The sequence below is a fragment of the Tauraco erythrolophus genome, chromosome 15, assembly GCF_009769465.1.
Source record: "Tauraco erythrolophus isolate bTauEry1 chromosome 15, bTauEry1.pri, whole genome shotgun sequence".
NCBI lineage: Eukaryota > Metazoa > Chordata > Aves > Musophagiformes > Musophagidae > Tauraco > Tauraco erythrolophus.
Genome location: NC_141479.1, coordinates 209,741 through 228,333, shown reverse-complemented (window position 1 = coordinate 228,333; position 18,593 = coordinate 209,741). Strand labels below are relative to the sequence as shown.

The 18,593-nt window shown below is 61.5% G+C and overlaps 3 protein-coding genes across 4 annotated transcripts; 2 read left to right on the top strand and 1 right to left on the bottom strand.

Moving 5' to 3' along the window:
• Window positions 1-2,414: 2,414 nt before the first annotated feature.
• ZNF319 (zinc finger protein 319) lies at window positions 2,415-6,339 on the bottom strand. The gene is made up of 2 exons (XM_086620772.1): window positions 6,257-6,339; window positions 2,415-4,383 (listed from the first exon to the last, which is right to left on the bottom strand). The coding sequence occupies exons 1-2, from the start codon at window positions 6,337-6,339 to the stop codon at window positions 2,727-2,729; spliced, it is 1,740 nt and encodes a 579-aa protein (XP_086476898.1). The 3' UTR covers window positions 2,415-2,726.
• Window positions 6,340-7,113: 774 nt separating this feature from the next.
• USB1 (U6 snRNA biogenesis phosphodiesterase 1) lies at window positions 7,114-12,474 on the top strand. Its single transcript, XM_086620897.1, has 7 exons — window positions 7,114-7,214; window positions 7,336-7,487; window positions 7,626-7,809; window positions 8,345-8,398; window positions 9,549-9,654; window positions 11,227-11,310; window positions 11,594-12,474. Exons 1-7 carry the CDS (start codon window positions 7,114-7,116, stop codon window positions 11,696-11,698), a joined length of 786 nt encoding a protein of 261 aa, XP_086477023.1. The 3' UTR covers window positions 11,699-12,474.
• Window positions 12,475-13,879: 1,405 nt separating this feature from the next.
• Window positions 13,880-18,381, top strand: MMP15 (matrix metallopeptidase 15). 2 transcript variants are annotated; one of them, XM_086620767.1, is made up of 10 exons: window positions 13,880-13,987; window positions 15,132-15,280; window positions 15,533-15,655; window positions 15,766-16,073; window positions 16,251-16,412; window positions 16,533-16,756; window positions 16,899-17,037; window positions 17,273-17,423; window positions 17,543-17,658; window positions 17,927-18,381. In XM_086620767.1, the coding sequence occupies exons 1-10, from the start codon at window positions 13,880-13,882 to the stop codon at window positions 18,379-18,381; spliced, it is 1,935 nt and encodes a 644-aa protein (XP_086476893.1). The 2 variants fall into 2 exon arrangements, with proteins under 2 accessions (XP_086476893.1, XP_086476894.1); XM_086620768.1 differs by lacking the exon at window positions 13,880-13,987 and having other exon boundaries at window positions 15,152-15,280; window positions 17,927-18,045; window positions 18,163-18,381.
• The last annotated feature ends 212 nt before the right edge of the window (window positions 18,382-18,593 follow it).

Genomic DNA, 18,593 nt, shown 5'->3' with positions numbered 1-18,593 from the left:
GTGGACAGGATCCAGCAGCTCCGTGCCCAGAGCATGGTGCAAAGCCACGTCTGGGGCCCATCTCCATCCTCCTCTACCCCAAGCACCCGAGGCTCGCCGGCCACCCAGGCTGCCACTCAGGCCCCTGGGGAGGGAAGAGAGCAGGGCACAGCCATCCGAGGGTCACGCTAACCATTTCTCCAAAACCCTCCTTTACCCAGCAGCTGCCCCAGAAAGAAATACAGCCACAAAAGCTCCTGGAGGCTCCAGCAGGCTCCATTTCACACTCTCCTCTTCCTAAAGATGAGACTCTCCCAGCTCTGGGCACGGATCCTGGCTGCCAGCGCTGTGCTGAAGCGGTCGGGGCGACCGCTGAATCCCCAGCTCTGTGGGACCCGCAGCAGCTGCTTCGGGGAAGAGCAGAGCCAAGCACGGCCGAGGCAGGAGCAGAGCAGGGCTCAGGTGGGTGCTGCACTCCCCGGCTGGCCCCGGTCCCACGCTCCCACCACCAAGCCCTTCCGTAAAGACAGGATCAGCCTTCCTTTGTTTGGACTCATTTTTACTCCTACAGTAAAGCATACACTGAACTTACTACGTATTAAGCAGCAAAAACAGCTACCTAGAACCAAAGAGCTCTTTAAAAATCCAAGTTATCACTTTTTTTTTTAAAAGATCCAGTATGACAACAAGTTAAACTATACAGTATTTTTAATGAATATTAACAAACTGCTTTAAAAAAAAAAACAGGAAAAAAAAAGGAAAAAGAAATGCAGACAGAAAACTCGGTAGGAAGTTCTACATCTTTGAGGCAGCATGAAGTAAGATAACCATCGGTCCCTCTTCCTTGGGCAGCAGAGAGCAAGGTCTGCCTTAAACCCCTTAAAGCTGCGTGGGAAGAAGACCCAACCCCAGGATCAGGCCTGTCACCAAACCATCCCAGCCGCAGAAAACGCACCCCGTTTCCCTTCACCGTGCTGGAAATGGAAATGAAAGCCTTCCTCCACCTTCCGGATGAGCATCCCCTCCCAGCCACGCAGGCACAGCCTAACTCCCTGCAAGGTTAGTACTTGCCGTGAACATGTTAAACTCGTCCTAATCACCCGTGAAGCACATGGGCAACTTCACCAATTACAGCTCGTCACAACCTCATGCGAGGGCCAGCCAAGAGCACAGAAGAGCTGAGGCTGGCAGGGTCCTCTGGAGCTCATCTGGTTCAACCCTCTGCTTGAGCAGCATCAGCTACAACAGGTTGTCCAGGACCGTGTCCATCCAGGGCTTGAGTATCTCCACAGACAGATATTTAACATCTTAATATCACCAGAGATGGAGAGGGGAAGGCTCGTGGGCAACCTAGTAAGCACACACCTTCAACCTCCAGGGCATCTAACTGGCATGTAACGGGTCTCTCAGTCACGAGAAGCCAGCAAAATCCTGCAGAGGAAAACACCTGAGGCTGCATCGACCTTGCTAGGGGACATTTATTTTTAAGTGATGTTTACAAGAACTGTGCAAAACCTGAAAAATACAGAATAGGTAAAGAAAGAGTGAAGGGGTAAAACAGGACTCCCGCAAGATGGAGGGGAAAAAAATACTCTCCTTTTCTCACTGCTAACCTTCCCCTCCCCGTGGGGCCGAGCCTGCAGGCCAGGAAGGATTCTCCTGGCTCGCACTGGTTCCCCCAGCAAATCACACACCAAGCCCCAGCACACAGCGTGGGTTACCGTTGGTGACAGTAACATCTCCGAAGTTGTAGGTTATTAGTAGTGTTCTCCTCACCCCTTAGTGTTCCAGCTGCTGGGATGGCCCTTTGCCTGACCCCCAGGAGGTACGCGAACAGCCCAAGCGCTGCAAAGAGGGAAGGGGCCTGGGGGCTGGAGGTAAGTCTTGCCAGGAGAGCGAGGTCCCTCAGGAAGCAGCTCTCAAACAGCAGGCTCTGGGCCGGGAGGAGGGCACGGAGGCTCTCCTCGCCACGCTCTCCGTAGCGGTGCAGCGCTTGCTACTCTTCCCCGTGCTGCTGGCAGGGCCGGGGGGGTGAGCAGGCTCGCTCAGAACCCTTGCAGAGTGTGACAGCCAGCGCCTGCAAAAGCAGCGACGCCAAAGTGCTTTCTGGAGCTGTGCAGCCCCATGGCTTTTCCCTTTCTACACTCTAGAAAGGGGGAGAGCAGGGGAGGTTGGGGCTGTCGACCAACAGTAGCAATCTGAAATGGTCCTCACAACTGGGCTCGGACCAAGAAAGTGGGGAGATCCCAGCACTAGAAACCTGCTACTTCCTCACTGAGCAGCACGCCCCGGGAGAAGGGAGGGCTGGCTTTGCCTTGCTCCCAAGCCCTCTCCAGGAGGAGAGTTACCCGGCTCTCCCCGCTGACCCCGCCAGGCAGGGCAGGGGAAAGAGGCCGCACGCAAAGGGCTGGTGCCCGCAGCAGGCAGCTGAGCTCCCAGCACTGGGACTGCAGGTACAACACGGTGAACTACAGCCCAGGGGACACCAGGCAACTACAGGCATCGGTTCCTCTCCCCACCTCCCTCCTTTCCTCTCCACCCCTTCGAGACTTCCACGTCGTCCATCGCCCCTGCGACATGGGTGGCATATCGACCACAGAGGCCAGAGGAACGTTTACCTGCCTGCCCGCCGTAGCTCCCCTTTCCCCCGAACTCCCTGGAGGCCGTCTACAACCGAGGAGAGGGAAGGGGAGGCCGAGGCTCGGGAGCCTCACATGCAAGCTGCAAGCTGCCGAGGGGCGGGAGGCTTACGGCAAGCAGGCAGCCACCTGGTAGGCACCCTCGGCCGTGTGCTGGACGCTGTGCTCCTGCAGCAGGCCCAGGTCCAGGAACCGCTCCCCGCACCACATGCACTTGTACTGCTGCTCCCGGGCGTGCACGCTGTGGTGCTTGTTGAGGTGCTCGCGCTGCTTGAAGGCCTTCTCGCAGGAGGGGCACTTGTAGGGCTTCTCGCCCGTGTGCACGCGCCGGTGGCGCTGCAGGTCCGAGGCGTACTTAAACCGCTTTTCACAGTCGGGGCACTTGAGGGGCTTCTCGCGGGCCGGGTCGCAGCGGTGCTGCACGAACTCGGAGGAGGAGAAGAAACGTCTCTCGCAGAGCGTGCACTTGAGCGGCTTCTCGGCGCAGTGGGCCAGCTGGTGCTTCTGCAGAGCCGAGGCCCGCTTGTAGGACTTGTTGCACACCGCGCACTTGAAGGGCCGCTCGGCGTTCTGCACACACTTGTGCCGCAGCAGCTCCGAGGACTGGTTGAAGCCCTTCTGGCACACGTTGCACTTGAAGAGGTTTTCTATGCCGTGCACGTGCTGGTGGTACACCAGGTGCGAGGGCTGCACGAAGCCCTTCTCGCACAGGTTGCACTTGAAGGGCTCCTCGGCCTTGTGCGTGCGGCGGTGGCGCATGAGCGCGTACTGCTGCTTGAAGCTCATCTGGCAGAGGTCGCACTTGAAGGGCCGCTCCTCGCTGTGCGTGCGCTCGTGCTGCCGCAGGTCCGAGGGGCGCTTGAAGGCCTTCTGGCACTCGCCGCAGCGGAAGGGCCGCTCGCCGCTGGGCGTGCAGGGGTGCTGCAGCAGCTCCGACGACTCCTTGAAGTGCAGCTCGCAGACGTTGCACTTGAAGAGGTGCTCGCCCGAGTGCGCGTACATGTGGCGCACCAGGTGGGAGCGGTGCTTGAAGGTCTTCTCGCACACCGTGCACTTGTAGGGCCGCTCCGAGCTGTGCGTCCGTTTGTGGTGCACCAGGTGGGACGACTGGCTGAAGCTCTTGTCACACAGCGTGCACTTGTACGGCTTCTCGCCCGTGTGGATGCGCTCGTGCCGGGACAGCTCCGAGAGGTGCTTGAAGGTTTTCTGACAGATGGAGCAGCTGTAGGGCTTCTCCGAGGGGTCGAGAGGCTGAGAATGCTCCGCCTCGGGAGGCTTGTAGGTCTTCTCGCAGATGGAGCACTTCATGGCGTTGCCATTGTGGACGTTGTGGTGCTGCGCCAGCGAGGTCAGGAGGGAGAAGCCCATCTTGCAGACACCGCACACAAAGGGCTTCTGCTCCACCTGGATGCACTGGTGTTCGAGGAGATCAGTGGCCTGGTGGAAGATCTTCAGGCACTGGGTACACTGGAATGAGCGGTCATGGCCCGGCAAGCACTGGTGCTCATGGGGGTTGGAGAGGTGAGCGAGGTCGTGGCCACACACACCGCATTTGTGGGACGGCTCTCCAGCCTGGATGGGAGTGTGCTGGTGGTGCTGCAGACCAGGGTCCGGCTGGAGCAGGATGCCGTAGACGGCACAGCCCAAGGGGTTGTCAGCAGTGCTGGGGGGGATGGAGTGCTCTGGGAGGGCGGCTGCCCCAGCGTGGTGCTGCTGCGGTGGCTGCTGCGGTTGCTGCTGTTGCTGCTGCCAGCTTTCTGACATGCTTGGGAAAAAAAAACAGGATTTCAGCAGTGACAGCTTCAGCTTCTCGGTTGAAACGGTTCAAGTAAAAACAAAAATTGAAAGTATCCAAGATCCTGATCCCCTGTAACTGATCCCCTGAAGTCGAGGACAGAAAATCCAGCCCGCAGCCAGGATCTTGGGAAGCAAAGAGGTGACTGAGACTCCACAGCCTCCTCCTTAGATCAGCACAAGTTCTTTGTGGACTGATTTGGTTTCGCTTTTTCTTTTTTGGGCAAAAGAACAGGAGGCAGAAGCAAGTGCCTTGAAGACAAGGGGAGGTCCTTCTCCGTGCTGGCTGCGATGTGCTCACATTTGGGAAGGGCGAGGGAGGTAGCCCAGGGAGCAGCTCTCTCTGTAAGGAAGAAGAGAGTTCGTGTCAGGTCTCAGAGGAAAGACAGGCAACTCCCTAGTCAACGTCCCCTCACAGCTCACTTGGAAAACTCTCCTGCATTCCTGCAAAGCTACCAGGAAGCCAGCGTTCCCACCAGAACCGAAGCCCTCCTTGCTGCTGCATGAAGGGCCTGGAACGAGGCGTGCTCAGCCTGGAAAGAGTCAGGCACACGTTTAAGTGGCATGCTCTCACAAGAGGCACCACAACGGCCCAGGTCCCATCAGCTCGGCCGTTACCCCGTACGCTGGCAGCCACAGGATCTCCCAGCCCTGCTTGAGGCACTGGCTGAGAACCTCGGTCTCTCCGCACGGGCTGAGGCGCACCAAATCCTGGGCAATAGAGAAGCTACTGGGTTGGATTTTACAGATATCAAGGCAGATCCCACATCAGCTGAAACACCCCTGTGAAGCAGTTCTGCTCCTCCTGCAGCTCGGGTATCGGGCACATTTCCCAAGGGATGGATACAAGAGATTTCCCTCTCTCCAGGCAGCACTTGTAGACTAGGAAGAGCCAGAGAGCTCAGGGGAAGGTTTGCCCTCAACGTTATCCTACCGCGGATGCAGAACCCGCAGGTATCACGTGCGGCGCTCTCTGTGAAGATAAAAGAAGCGTTAAAGCAACAGCCCAGCTGAACCTCCTACCAAGCTACGGAATAAAAGTACACCGGAGCCAAAAAGCCTAGAGCAGAGGTGCTGCCTGCCCTTACTACGGGGCATCACAGGGGTTTTGCTCACTGAAAAGTTCCAGTCTTTCCAGAGATGTCCAATAAAACCCAGTACCAACTTAGGGAAGAGTAAAACCCACCAGTGAGCAGCAGACAGCAGCAGTGCCACCACAACTCGAGAGAGAGGATGGGTCTGGACCCTGGTGGGAAGCAGTGGCTCGCACTCCCGGTCCACGAGCCCCTAACCCCACAAGAGCACACCCGTTTCGGTGTCAAACCGCCCACCCTCACCCAGGGCAAGTAAAAATTTGGTCTTCCAGGAAGGTGTTTGTTGCATTTAAGCCTAAGCCATAAGAAGCATCAAAGAAACTCACTTCCCAGCGTCCTCACCTCTCCCAGCGCTCAGCTGAGACCGGACGGTGCCCCACAGCTCGGGCAGCGCTGGACCGTGCTCCTTCCTACGGGGACACGGCATTGCTTTGTCTGCTGGCGCGATTTTAGGCAGTAAAACGCCCCCGGGCCCCGCCGCAGCCCTGCCGGCACGCAGGATCTCCTCCTTCCCCTCCGTAGCTCACCTTGACCGCCGACACGGCGCGGGCGCTCGCCGGTACGACACCCGGCACCCGAGCTCGACGGGGCACACAACTTCAGCCCGGCCCAGCCGCCGCCTTCCCCCCGGGCAGCACCACCCGCGGCAGGAGCAACCCAACGGCGGCGGCACCGCGGGCCAGCTCTGACGGGGAGGGGAAGCTCGCGGCCCCCGGCAGGGAAGAAGAAGAAATACCAACCTTGGCTTACCGGGGGCTCTGCACGGGGCCCCGAGCCGGCGCCAGCTCCCAGCCTAGCTCATCCCTCCGTGGGCGGTGGGAAGCACAAACCATGCGAGGCGAGGCGCCGGGAAAGCGGAGGTACTTTCAAACTGCTGAGGCGGCCCCCGGCGCGGCCCGCTCCGGCATGGTCCGCTCCGCCTCCCGCCTGGCTCCCGCCGCCCGGGCCTCCCGCCGCCGGGCCCAGGCCGCCTCAGGGCGAGGCGCGGCGGGGCCGCGGGGCGCGGGGCCGGCCGGGGAGCTCGGAGGGCAGCCGCCGCCGCCGCAGCCCGCGGCGAGGCCCGTCCCGCCGCCCGCCTCTCCCCATGGGACGGCTCCTCCGGCCCCGCCGGCCCGCGGACAAACGCGGCGGCGGCGCCCCGAGGCCTTCACCGCCGCCTCGGCGCCGGGTGGCCCCGCGGTGCGGTGCGGCGCTGCGTGTCCGGCCGGGGCCGCCCCCGCCTCGGCGAGGCCCACACAAAGGGCGCCGGCGGCAGCCGGGCCCCTCACCTGCGGCGGGAGGCCCCTGTCAGCGCGCCCGCCGCCGGCGGCGGGGCCGCGGCCTGCGCGCTCCGCCCGAGCCCCGCGCTGGCGTGGAGGCGGGAGCCGGGAGGAGAGGAAGGAACGGGGACGCCGGTGCCGGAGGCGGGCTAGCGGGCGGCGGCCGCGGGGCGCGGGAGGGAGCGGAGCGGAGCGGGCCGGGCCGGCCGCGGCGGCGGAGGAGGAGGCGGGGCGGGGCGGGGCGGGGCGGGGCGGGCCGCGGCGGCTGCCCCCTGCCGGGCCGCGCCGACAACAGCGCCCCGCCGCCACCGGCGCCGGCAGCGGCGTCCCGGCAGGGCCCGGCGCGCCATGAGGGCCGCGCTGGTGGGGTACAGCAGCTCGGAGGAGGAGGAGGAGGAGGAGGAAGGAGGGCGCCGGGGCAGCGGCGCGCAGGGGCCCCCCCCGGGCGGGTGGGTGCGGCGGGACGCGGCGGGCCGGGCCGTGCGCGCGGGGGGGGCGGCGGCGGCGGGAGCGCGCGGGGCCGCGGGAGGCGCGCGCGGCCTTCCTCATCCTCCTCCCCGCTCTCTGCAGCGCCGGCCGCCCCCGCCTGCCCGTCCCCGCCGGGCTGCCGGGCGAGCCGGAGCCGGACGAGGCCGTCAGCGACGACAGCTCCCGGCACGGCGGCCGCATCCGCGGCTTCCCCCACGAGCGGGGCAGCTGGGCCACGCACGTCTACCTGCCCTGTAGGTACCGGCGGCGGGCGGGGCGGGGCGGGGCGGCCCGGCGAGCCCCGGGGTCAGGCGGTGCGCGGCGGGAGCGGGAGGGCGATCCGCGGCCGGCGCTCCGCGGAGGGAGCCGGCTCTGAGCGCGCTGCCCCGCAGACGGAGTGCAGGAGGAATTCCTGGAGCTGCTGGAGCTCCTGCTGTCCCGCGCCCGCACCTACGTCTCCTCGCTGGCTGCCATGGAGCGGTTCCACCTGAGCCTCTCGCAGTGCGTGGTGCTGCGCTACCACTGGATCGAGCCCTTCGTCCGCTCGCTCAGGGAGCGCCTGGCCCCCTTCCACAGGTAGGGACGGCCGCGCCCCGGGAGAGCGCTCCGCACGCCTTCCCTCTCCCTCGGCGTCCGGGCTTCACCAGCATCCGCACCCGGAGCCATCGCTGGTGCTGCACCAGCAAAGCCCTGGGGAGTCATCGCTGGTGCTGCACCAGCAAAGCCCTGGGGAGTCATCGCTGGTGCTGCACCAGCAAAGCCCTGCGAAGTTTTCCTCTCTGCCTCGGGATGCGGCACCAGAAGGTCAGGTTTGGGCTTTCCAGGACGAGGCCGGAGCTGTGCCAGCCTCTAAACCACGGATGGTTCCAGCACTCACATCTGGCTCAGGCATCTGCTGAGCATCAGCGGCTTCTGTTGCTGCCCAGACTTCGGAGGGCTGGAAACCACTGGGATGGATTAATTTGGGCCCAGAAAGGTTTTGGTTGCACCGATTCGGTCCCGTTGTGGCATGCTTTGCCTTTATCTTTCCACAGCTCGGTAGAAATCCTGTCCCCTCCCCATCCTCTGGATGGTTTTGGATTGTTTTTTTTTCCTCACTTTCTTAATTCAGGTTTTTCTGTGTGGCTGACCAAGTGAAGGTTTACACCAACCAGAACAAAACCAGGTGAGCGAGCAGCGGTGCAGCCTGCCTGCCTAGGGGGGAGGCTGGGCAAGGTGCTGGGTGGATGGGAGGCATCACCGTGCCGGTCCCACGGTGACAGGGCTGAGCCGTATGACGGGGCAGCGTGCCATCACCTCGCCTCCTGAGGTTTCACAGCTTTCACCAGCCACTTCCATGAATTTTTAGCTTCGGCAGCTGATTCTCTGCAAGCCGTTGGTCTTGTTAGCGGTGGCCGAGACTCAGGCTGCAGGATTCCAGTCTTCCGAAGACGGGGGATCTGTTGGCAGCACGACCCGAGGCAGGCCTTTCTGCTGGGGTTAGATTTGTGCTGTGGTTTCACAGCAGGTAAAGGAGGCAGCCACCTCCCGTCCGGTTTGTTCTGTGGGTTCGCAAACCCTCGTGCCAGTGTGAGCAGCCTGGGGCGAGCAGAGCTGGGGGGCACCTCTTTTGGCAGCAGTGTCAGTCTTCCAAGAGGTGGAGAGAAGTAGCTCAGAGGTGCTAATTCTCTTGAGTGCCAGCTCGGAAGCCTGAGTCCAATGGAACGCGATTAAGAAGTTTAAATGTCATAGCAAAGGTGATTAAAATTGTAAACAAAGCTGCCGGATCTAGTGGGGATGGCAGCCCACGATAGTCAAGGGTGGGATGATGGGGATCCTGGGTGAGACTTGGTCTTCCCCTCCCCTCCTGGAATCTAGAAAGCATCATCCAGACCGTCCTTGAGGAGGTACCTCTGTCACGTCTCTCCAGCTTGGTACTTCCCATTTCCCACTTCCTCTCCCACCGTAAAGCCCCTCTGTTGACTTCCACTTGTTGAACGCAGCTCCTGCACAGCACAGTGCTCTGCCAAAGTACTCATCGAGTGCAGCGTTTGCCTGGAAAATGAGTTTTCATGTCCCAAAAGGTGCTGAGTTAACCTAGGAGATCTATATGGCATATCATCCAGTCCTGCTTCTCTCTGCTACCATGTCTTTATTTCTGTTTTTTCATCAAAATATGGTCAGCATCCTTGAATGCTTAAACCCAGCATTCCTTAAATTATGTGTTGTTAGTGAGTAGGGAATTTGCCCGGTAGGAATGCACAGCTAAGAGTGCTTACGGCTGTGCTTTCTGCAGCGTGAGATAGTGCTTGCTGTCTCTCCTTGTCTGTCTTTAGGACCTTTATTGGCTTGGAGGTCTCTGCTGGGCATTTCCAGCTGCTGGAGCTGGTCTCGGAGGTGGACAGAGTTCTGGAGGAATTTGACCTTCCCACATTCTATAAGGTGAGGTGTCTCCTGCTTACTTCCCTGCTGGTCCAGACATGCCGACTGGTTCCCTGCAAGAGGCCCTTGAAGTGCTCACCCCATATAAACAGGAGCAGGGAGGTGATGGTCTCCTCTGGGCTGGTCGGTGATGTTCATACTTAACACCCTGTCATGGTTTAACCCAGCCGGCCACTAAACACTGGGCAGCCACTCGCCCACCCTCCCCCACCCCCGGCAATGGGGAAGAGAATCAGAAGGGAAAAGGGAAGGAGAGTTGTGGGCTGAGAGAAGAACAATTTAATAATTAAAAGAAAATAAAAGTAATAATGGTAAAAATAATAATTAAAATGGTAATAATTAAAATGATAATAATATATGATAATACATCCAGTGTTAATAATATATACAAACAAGTGATGCACAGTGTAATTGCCCACCACCTGGTGACCAACATCTGTCCCATCCTGGCAAGTGATCCCAAAACAGAGAGGTCCCAAAACTGCAATCCTGGAAGAGTGAGAGGCTCAAAAAGAGAGAGAGAACTCAAGGATCAAACTTCCCGGCCAACCCTCACCTATATACTGGGCATGAGGTTGCATGATATGGAATACTCCATTGTCCAGTTTGGGCCCCAGTCCTAAATCTAAACTCAAATCATAAGCTGGGAGTTGTGGCCCTTTGTCCCGGCCGTGCTCCCCCCCAGCCTGTTGTGCTCCTGCACACTGGCAAAACACGGGAAGCTGGAAAGCCCTTGATGTCTCGGCACCAACTGTAACCATCAGTGCGCTGTCGACGTTCTGCTCACAGCAAATCCCAGAGTAAATCCCAAACCCAGGGCTCTACTGGCTGCTACAAAGAAGAACTAACTCTGTCCCAGGCGAAAGCAGGACACAGCTGAACACAACCTTGCTGAGAATGGGACTAGATGAAGTCTATGACTTCTGTATCGCGTCCTGTGCAGGAACGTAAGGATATTGACTGTCTGGTGGCCTCTTGAGAATTGAGTTTCCAGGGCGAAGGGCCAGAGCGTACGTTGCAGTGGCTGCCCCACTGTGCACGGAAGTGGGGTTGTCCTGGGACTGAATGGGCTTAGGCCGAGCACTGTGGGACTGAGGGCGATGCTTGTACCTCTTCCTTGGGCAGTTTCCTGGGGCATTGGTCCAGCCTCTTGGCTTGGTGCTAGCTTTGGGGACAGGTTTTGGATTTTGAAGTTCCAAAACTGGATTTCTGTCTCCAGAGCTGAGGCTCTTGTGGGTTATTCAGAAGTGACCCACCTACTCTCTCCAGGACCATCCATGAGAGGTTCTCTGTGCAGCTGGGAAAGCTGCTGCAGAGTTGACCGCAGGCAGGCTGGGAACCAGGCAGCCTTGCCCACTGGTGTCCAAAAAGGCTGAGGTGGGGAGCCCAGGACTCATCTCGCCTCCAGCACTGTCTGTATCAGCTCTGCAACTGTTGAGCTGGCAGAGAGGGCTCCCAGCTTCCTCTGTGATCCCAGGCAGGGCGTCATCACACCGAATCTCCCACTGCAGCTCCTTGTGTTGAGCGAAGCCTCCTTCAGCGCTCACGGTCTGATCCCTGTTTTGTGTTCAGGACCCGTCGTTCCACATCAGCTTGGCCTGGTGTGTCGGGGACCTGTCTGGCCGGCTGGAAGGGCAGTGTCTGCGCGAGCTCCAGGTGCGTCCCCACGCAGCGTGGAGAGCAGGGGAAGGGCAGAGCTGGGCTCCAGCCACATCTCCCTGCCGAGGGTGGAGAGTGGGAAATTCGATTCACCAAGCAAGGGGTTGAAAGAAGGGAAGCTTTTTGGGGGTAACTTCGAGTTAAGTCACCCTCCAGAGGGAAGTCAGAGGCTTCCAGCCACAAACGGTTTCATCTCTGGCTTGGTTCAGAGAGGGAGCTGCCAGCTCCGTCCTCTGGCAGATCCAGCCTCCTCGTGCTGACTCTTGCGTCTGTTTTTCAGGACATCGTGGATGAGTTTGAGGACTCGGCACTCCTGCTGCGTGTCCAATGGGAGGAAATCCGCTGCAAGTCAGGGAACAAGTACTTCTCCTTCCCCTTGAGGTAGGGGCCAGCGGGGCTGTGCGTTTCAGAGCCTCAAAGACTGTGATGTTCAACCGAGGACCGTTCTCCGGCACGGCTCTGTGTGGTGCACGCTGTCACGCACCTCCCACACTCGTCTTGCGTGCTCAGCATCTCTGGGCTGTTTGTGGCCTCGAGTCGGGCTACTTCCAAGTTTGAGCTGCTGGCTGAAGAAATGTGTTTGTAGCGGATTTCATCCTTGCTGCTGCATGTGCTGCAGTCAGCACTGGCGGTTCCAGCCATCCCACGGTCGCTAATTTTGCTGATTTTTTTTTAAAAAGAAAAAAGAGTCTCTATAAAAGCCATAGATGCCTTACGGGAAGGAGGAAGAATGTAGCATAGGAAGCTGTTGCCAAGGGGAGAGTGTCTCGCACAGTTGGAAGTAGCGCTGCCGGATTGTCGGGAGGCTCTGAGCGTGCTTTGAGTAGCAAGAGGCAAGGACATGGAGCTGGACTCTCTCACCAGAGCATCTCCCTACTGTAGGCCAGCTCGGACGTGAGTCCTGGGTCACGTCCGGCGTCCCTCTTGCACTGCTGCTGCCTCTGTAGAGAAATGGCAGCATCTAATCCTTTTGCCCAACAGCAAAAGATGAAGTCTGGAGGGGAGAAGTTGAAAGCCCCTTGTGTTTCAGTGCTCCAGACTGGGTCTAACAGAAGAGGTTTGGTTTAAGGTTGTGGAATCCCTAAGCCCAGGACTTTTTCCGTGGGCTGCTTCTCCAGAGAACCTCGCTGCCGTGCGTGGGTGAGCCCAAGAGAGGGCAGTGTCAGCTTTTGCCCGAGCTGGAAGGGCAGCGTCCACGGTGAGTCAAGGGGTGGCAGCTCCTGCCCAGGCTCCACGCTTTTTCCCCGTGGGGGCAGCACCTACGGTGCCAGGATGACTCTGAGGGCAGCAGGCTGCACCCTGTCCCTTGGGAGAAGCTCCTTTTTAATCCTTTTATTCCTACGGGGAGGTCGGCTGCAGCCTCTCAGGTATTCAGAGCAGGATGCCGATGTGCTGCCCTGAATCTTTCATTCCACGTCTGGCTGATGAAAGACTCCGGGACTTCTTGAGCAGTAAAAATCTGTCTCCTCATGTCATAAAATTCTTTCTGTGGTATGTTTCAACCGTTCCCTTTCAGACGTGCCCAGCTCCCGCAGACTTCAGATGAGGTGGTGCCTGCGGAGTTGCTCCCATGGCTGCAAAGTCCCCAGGCTCTCCCATGAGAGAGGGGGGAAGGCCTTGTGGCCGTGGGGGCACCTGGGCACTGGTCGTGATGTCTGCCAACGCTGGACCTGTGCAATCGCTGGATTTCCAAATCCTTAAAATTCTGAGAAGTCGGTAGCCAGTCAGTTTCTGGGATGGGGATCTGTGTGACACGGTGCGTCATCGCACCCCGAGTTTTCTTCTGGGAGAGGGAAAACAAACAAAGACGGGTATATTTAGCCCCCGGGGACTTCCAGTGAAACTGGCTCCGGCACAACCGGTTTCTCTGTGCTCCGAGTCCGGCAGTGCCAGGTTAATGCTCAACCAGCGGCCCCGCTCCCTCCTCCTTGGCACAGCGTCCGGTTTCGTGACTCCGGTGAGGGTCGGGGACCCCGCCGCGGGGCCGGGGGATGGAGCCGGGCTCGGCAGCGCTGCCCTGGGGACAAAGTCCGGGGCCGGGCGGCCGTCGGTGCGGGGCGGTCGGTGCGGCGGGCGGGGCGTGCGCTGGCTGCCCGGATTCCGCGCCGCGGCACCGGAGCAGGTGGCGGGAGCGGGGGGGGGGGTGTCGGTACAGGGGCGTCACAGCCCCGCCCCCTCGCCGCCGCGGCCCCGCCCCCTCGCCGCGGCCCCGCCCCTTCGCCCAGCCCGGCTCCGCGCCGCCGCGCTCGCGTCCGTCCGGGCCGCTCCGCTCCGCTGCTCCCGGTGGGCACGGCGTGGCACGGCACGGCACGGCAGGGCAGGGCAGGGCAGGGTAGAGGAGCCGCGCCGCGCCGCGCCGGCCTCCCATGTGCCGTGCGCCGCCCGCCTGATCCCGCACACAAAGGCGGGCCGGGAAGCGACGGGCCGCGCCTGGCAGCGCCGCCCATGCCCCGTGCGCACCCCCCGGCGGCGGCCCGGCCCCGGACCATGAAGGCGGCGTAGCTCCCGCACCGCCGCGGGCCCGGCCCGGGGGGCAGCCGCGAACCGGGGGACCCCGCGGTCCGGTATGGCAGGAGGTGGCGGCGCCCCCTGTCCGGCGGGCGGCCGCCTCCCGCCGTTACTGGCGCTACTGGTGCTGCTGGCGGCGGCGGCGGGCGAGGAGATCAACGCGGAGGTGAGCGGGGGGCGCGGCGGGGGACCCTACCGGTACCCTGCCGGTACCCTGCCTGCGCCCTGCCGGCACCTGCGGCCGTCGCCGCTGCCTGCCCGTCGGGCAGGCAGCGGCGACGGCCGCAGGTGCCGGCAGGGCGCAGGCAGCGGAGGGGGGGGGTCCGGGTCGCCCCCGGGGGCGGCGGGGGAGGAGAGGAAGCGCTTTGTGCCCACGCGAGGCAGCGGCGGGGGAAGGGGTGAAAGGGCCTTTGATAAAGTCCCCGCTCCGCCACCCTGCTGGGGGATGGGGGGGTTGGGGGGGGAGGGGGGTGTCTGTTGAGGGGGGGGGGAAGTGGTAAAAAGATGAATCAAAAGATGAAAAAAGTGTTTCAAAACTGAAGCCGTTTCTAAGGAAGTGGGAAATGGAAGAAATCGGGAAATGAAAGAAGTCTTAAAAATCAAAATAAACCAAAAAAAAGTAGAAAACTAAAAGCAAAGGATTTTAAGAATAAAAGGAAAAAGAGAAAAAAATTAAAAGTAATGATGAGAATAAAAATTAAAAAAAAGAAAGTAATTAAAAAAAGACAAGAGGAGGCGGAGGCTGGTGCAGGAAGGAAGAGCCCCGGCGCGCCCCAGCACCCCCTCCTGCCCGCTGCCCCTCTGCGGGGGTGCTGGGTGCCCCGGGGGGGCTGCCGGCCCCGCAGGACAGAAGCCCCTTTGTGGGTGGAGGCCGGATCGGGGGTCCCGGGCTGCCGGGGAGGGTGGGGGGCAGCCCTTCATCCATCTGTGTCTCCCAGGGGACACATCCGGAGGAGGACAGGAGATGGGCAGCTGGCGGGCAGGCTGGCCTCCTGCCAGCTGCCTTGTGCCCCGGGTTGTGGTGGCCAACAGCCCCACCGAGATCAGAGGGCCCCCCCAGCACTTTGTGGGGCAGGGCTGGGGCTCTGTTCCTGGCCTCCCAGCTGCTGCCCGCGTGCTCTGGCTTGCCTGGGTGCGGCGTTTACCCCTGGCAGCTGGCACGGGTGCCCCATGAGGGGATATAGGGCTGGAGGGATGGCGGGTGGCAGGCCGGATCCTGCTCTGCCGGGGTCTCGAGGAGGTGGGGAGCTCCGGGCCCCCCCGTCGGGCTGTTCCCGGCCTGCGGCCTCACGCTCGGCTCTCCGGCACAGGCATGGCTGCGGCTCTACGGCTACCTGCCGCAGCCCAGCCGGCAGATGTCCACCATGCGCTCGGCTCAGACCTTCTCCTCCGCCCTCGCCGAGATGCAGAGGTTTTACGGCATCACCGTCACTGGCGTCCTGGACGAGGAGACCAAGGCGTGAGTTTCTCCGTGTCCTCTGGCTCTGGGAGAAGGCAGTTCCGTTCCCTGGCTCTTGGGCTTTGCCTGCCAGCCCCGGAGCTCTGCCTGCGCCTGGAGGTGTGGGTGCTGTCTCCCACGGGAGTTCCATCTCCCCTTGTGGAGGCTGCACCCCTGCAGCCGGGACACCTCCCTCACCGTCCGCGGCTGCTGTAACCCCTCAGGGACCTTGGCCGTGGTGGGCTCAGCCCTGGCTCTGTGCCCTCCTGGCAGGTGGATGAAACGTCCCCGCTGCGGGGTTCCGGACCAGTTTGGGGCACGGATGAAGTCCAACATGCGGCGGAAGCGGTACGCACTGACGGGGCGGCGCTGGAGCCAGAGCCATCTTACCTTCAGGTACCCGACATCTCCAGGGCTTCCCACCCCCCAGCCCATGGAGTGCCATGGACCCCCCTCGGGGAGCGAGCGCTGTCCCGGGCCGTCCCCAGTGAGCTCTGTACCCCCAGCATCCAAAACTACACAGAGAAGCTGGGTCGATACCACTCGTACGAGGCCGTCCGCCGAGCTTTCCGGGTGTGGGAGCAAGCCACGCCGCTAGCTTTCCGGGAGGTGCCCTACGAGGACATCCGGCAGAAGCGGAAGAAGGAGGCGGACATCATGGTGCTCTTCGCCTCTGGCTTCCACGGAGACAGCTCCCCCTTTGATGGCATCGGGGGGTTTTTGGCTCACGCCTATTTTCCTGGTCCTGGCATGGGGGGGGACACGCATTTTGACTCAGACGAGCCCTGGACGCTGGAGAACGCAGATGTGTCTGGTGAGTTGAGGGCCAAGGAGGTGGTGAGGGCAAGCAGAGGAGCCTGGTGGGCCCCTGGGTTTGGGGGCAGGGGGATGCTCCCACTGGAGCACCCTCATCGCAGGGTGCTGGGGCCAAGGACCCACCCCATGTGTCGTGTCCTTCACCTCGTCTTGCTGATGCTGCCTTTCCCTGCAGGGAACAACCTTTTCTTGGTGGCTGTGCATGAGCTGGGGCACTCACTGGGCTTGGAGCACTCCAGCAACCCCAGCGCTATCATGGCCCCCTTCTACCAGTGGATGGACACGGAGAACTTTCAGCTGCCCGAGGATGACCTCAAGGGCATCCAGCAGCTGTACGGTGAGGAGCTGGGTGGGGGATCAGCCCAGAGGAGGGATGCTGGGTGTGTGCATGGGGAAACTGAGGCACAGGTGCTGCAGGTCTGCATCACTCGTCCTTTCTTTCACCCACCTGATCCAGGTACCACGGATGGGCACCCTCAGCCCACCAAGCCTTTGCCCACCGTGACACCCCGGAGACCTGGCAGGCCAGACCAGAGACCTCCTAAACCACCCCCTCCGGGGAAGCCAGAGCGACCCCCCAAACCTGGCGGCCCGGACCGACCTGATCAGTACGGCCCCGACATCTGCGACGGGAACTTTGACACGGTGGCAGTGTTGCGGGGGGAGATGTTTGTGTTCAAGGTACCTGCTGGGGACCCCTCTTGCCCCTTCCCTGGGCATGTGGTGGGTCCCTGGGTGGGAGAATCCCCTGGCGACATGCCTGGCGCTGGGGCCATGTCCCTATGTCTCCTCCATCCTCTGCCAACACCCTGTTTCCCACCAGGGCCGGTGGTTCTGGAGGGTCCGGCACAACCGGGTGCTGGACAACTACCCCATGCCCATTGGACACTTCTGGCGGGGCCTCCCCGGGGACATCGATGCTGCCTATGAGAGGCACGACGGGAGGTTTGTCTTCTTTAAAGGTGAGCAGGGAAGCTGGGTGGGAGGGCCATGGTGCAAGGGGGCACTGGGGTCCAGCTGCTGAGAGCTGCTTGGCTTCGTCCCATCCTGCTCCACCTCCCCAGCCAGAGCTGCTGCCTGATCCCAAAGGGATGAGGTGGCCACAGACATCGAACCCCCGTCTGTATCCACACGTGGACCTGCTGCAGCAGCTGGCATTGCCGCCTCACCCCCCTTCTCCATCTCCTCCCCCTCCAGGTGACCGGTACTGGCTCTTCCGAGAAGCCATCTTGGAGCCTGGGTACCCGCAGCCCCTGGTCACCTACGGGCAGGGCATCCCCTATGACAGCATTGACACGGCTGTCTGGTGGGAACCCACAGGGCACACCTTCTTCTTCCGTGGGGACAGGTGAGTGGCTCTGGGGTCCTCCTCCCTGCTCTGCCACCTCCTGGCCCCTGGCAGAGGTGGGTATGGTGGGCAGTGGGACCCCCATTGCTCCTCACCTGCTCACCGCCTCCCTCCCCCAGATACTGGCGCTTTAACGAAGACACCCGCTCGGTGGACCCCGGGTACCCGAAGCCCATCTCTGTCTGGGTGGGCATCCCTCCCTCACCCAAGGGTGCCTTCCTCAGCCCAGATGCCTGTAAGTGGAGGAGGAGGAGGAGGTGGCTGGGTGGCAGTAGGGGGACCAGAGGGGATGTGGTCACCCCTTTGGTGGCCTGGCCACGTGGGCTGGAGGCTGGGAGGGTGCCCCAGAGTCAGCGGTGAAGCCCTTTCTGAAGGATTTCACTGGTCCCAGAGCAAAACCTGCTGTCCTGGCTACTGCAGGGCTGCCCAGGCTGTGGGGTGCCCTTTGCCTGCCCACCTACCCCTCACCTCCGTTTTCTCCCCCCCCCCCACTTTCCCTCCAGCCTCCACCTACTTCTACAGAGGCACAAAGTACTGGAAATTCGACAACGAGCGGCTCAAGACGGAGCCAGGTTATCCCAAATCCATCCTACGGGACTTCATGGGCTGTCACACGGAGCTGGTCCCGGACCCCCATCCCCGCTGGCCCGATGGGGACCGACCCCCTTTCAACCCTGATGGGGACGGGCGGGCCAAAGGTGAGGAGGAGGAGGAAGACGAGGAGGAGGAGGAAGACGAGGAGGATTACGGCGAGGGCGGCCGCCAGCCGGGCGGGGACGTGGACGTAGTGGTGCAGATCGATGAGTACACGCGCACCATGAGCGTCGTCATGGTGCTGGTGCTGCTGGTGCTGCTGCTCTGCATCCTCGGCCTCATCTACGTCATCGTCCAGATGCAGAGGAAGGGCGCGCCCCGAATGCTCTTGTACTGCAAGCGCTCCTTGCAGGAGTGGGTCTGACCTTGGCTCCCTCCCCAAACCACCCCCACCACCATGGTGCTAACGATGGACCTCACCTCCCCCTCCGCTTGCCCCTCCCCACGGCCTCGGCCCCTCTTGCCCCATTGTTGCTTGATGGCTTCAGCCTTCAAAGGAGGGATGCCCACCCCCCCCAGCCCTTCCAGAGCAGCCGGGCAGGGACCGGAGGACGGTCATGGTGGGGGCTGGAGGGC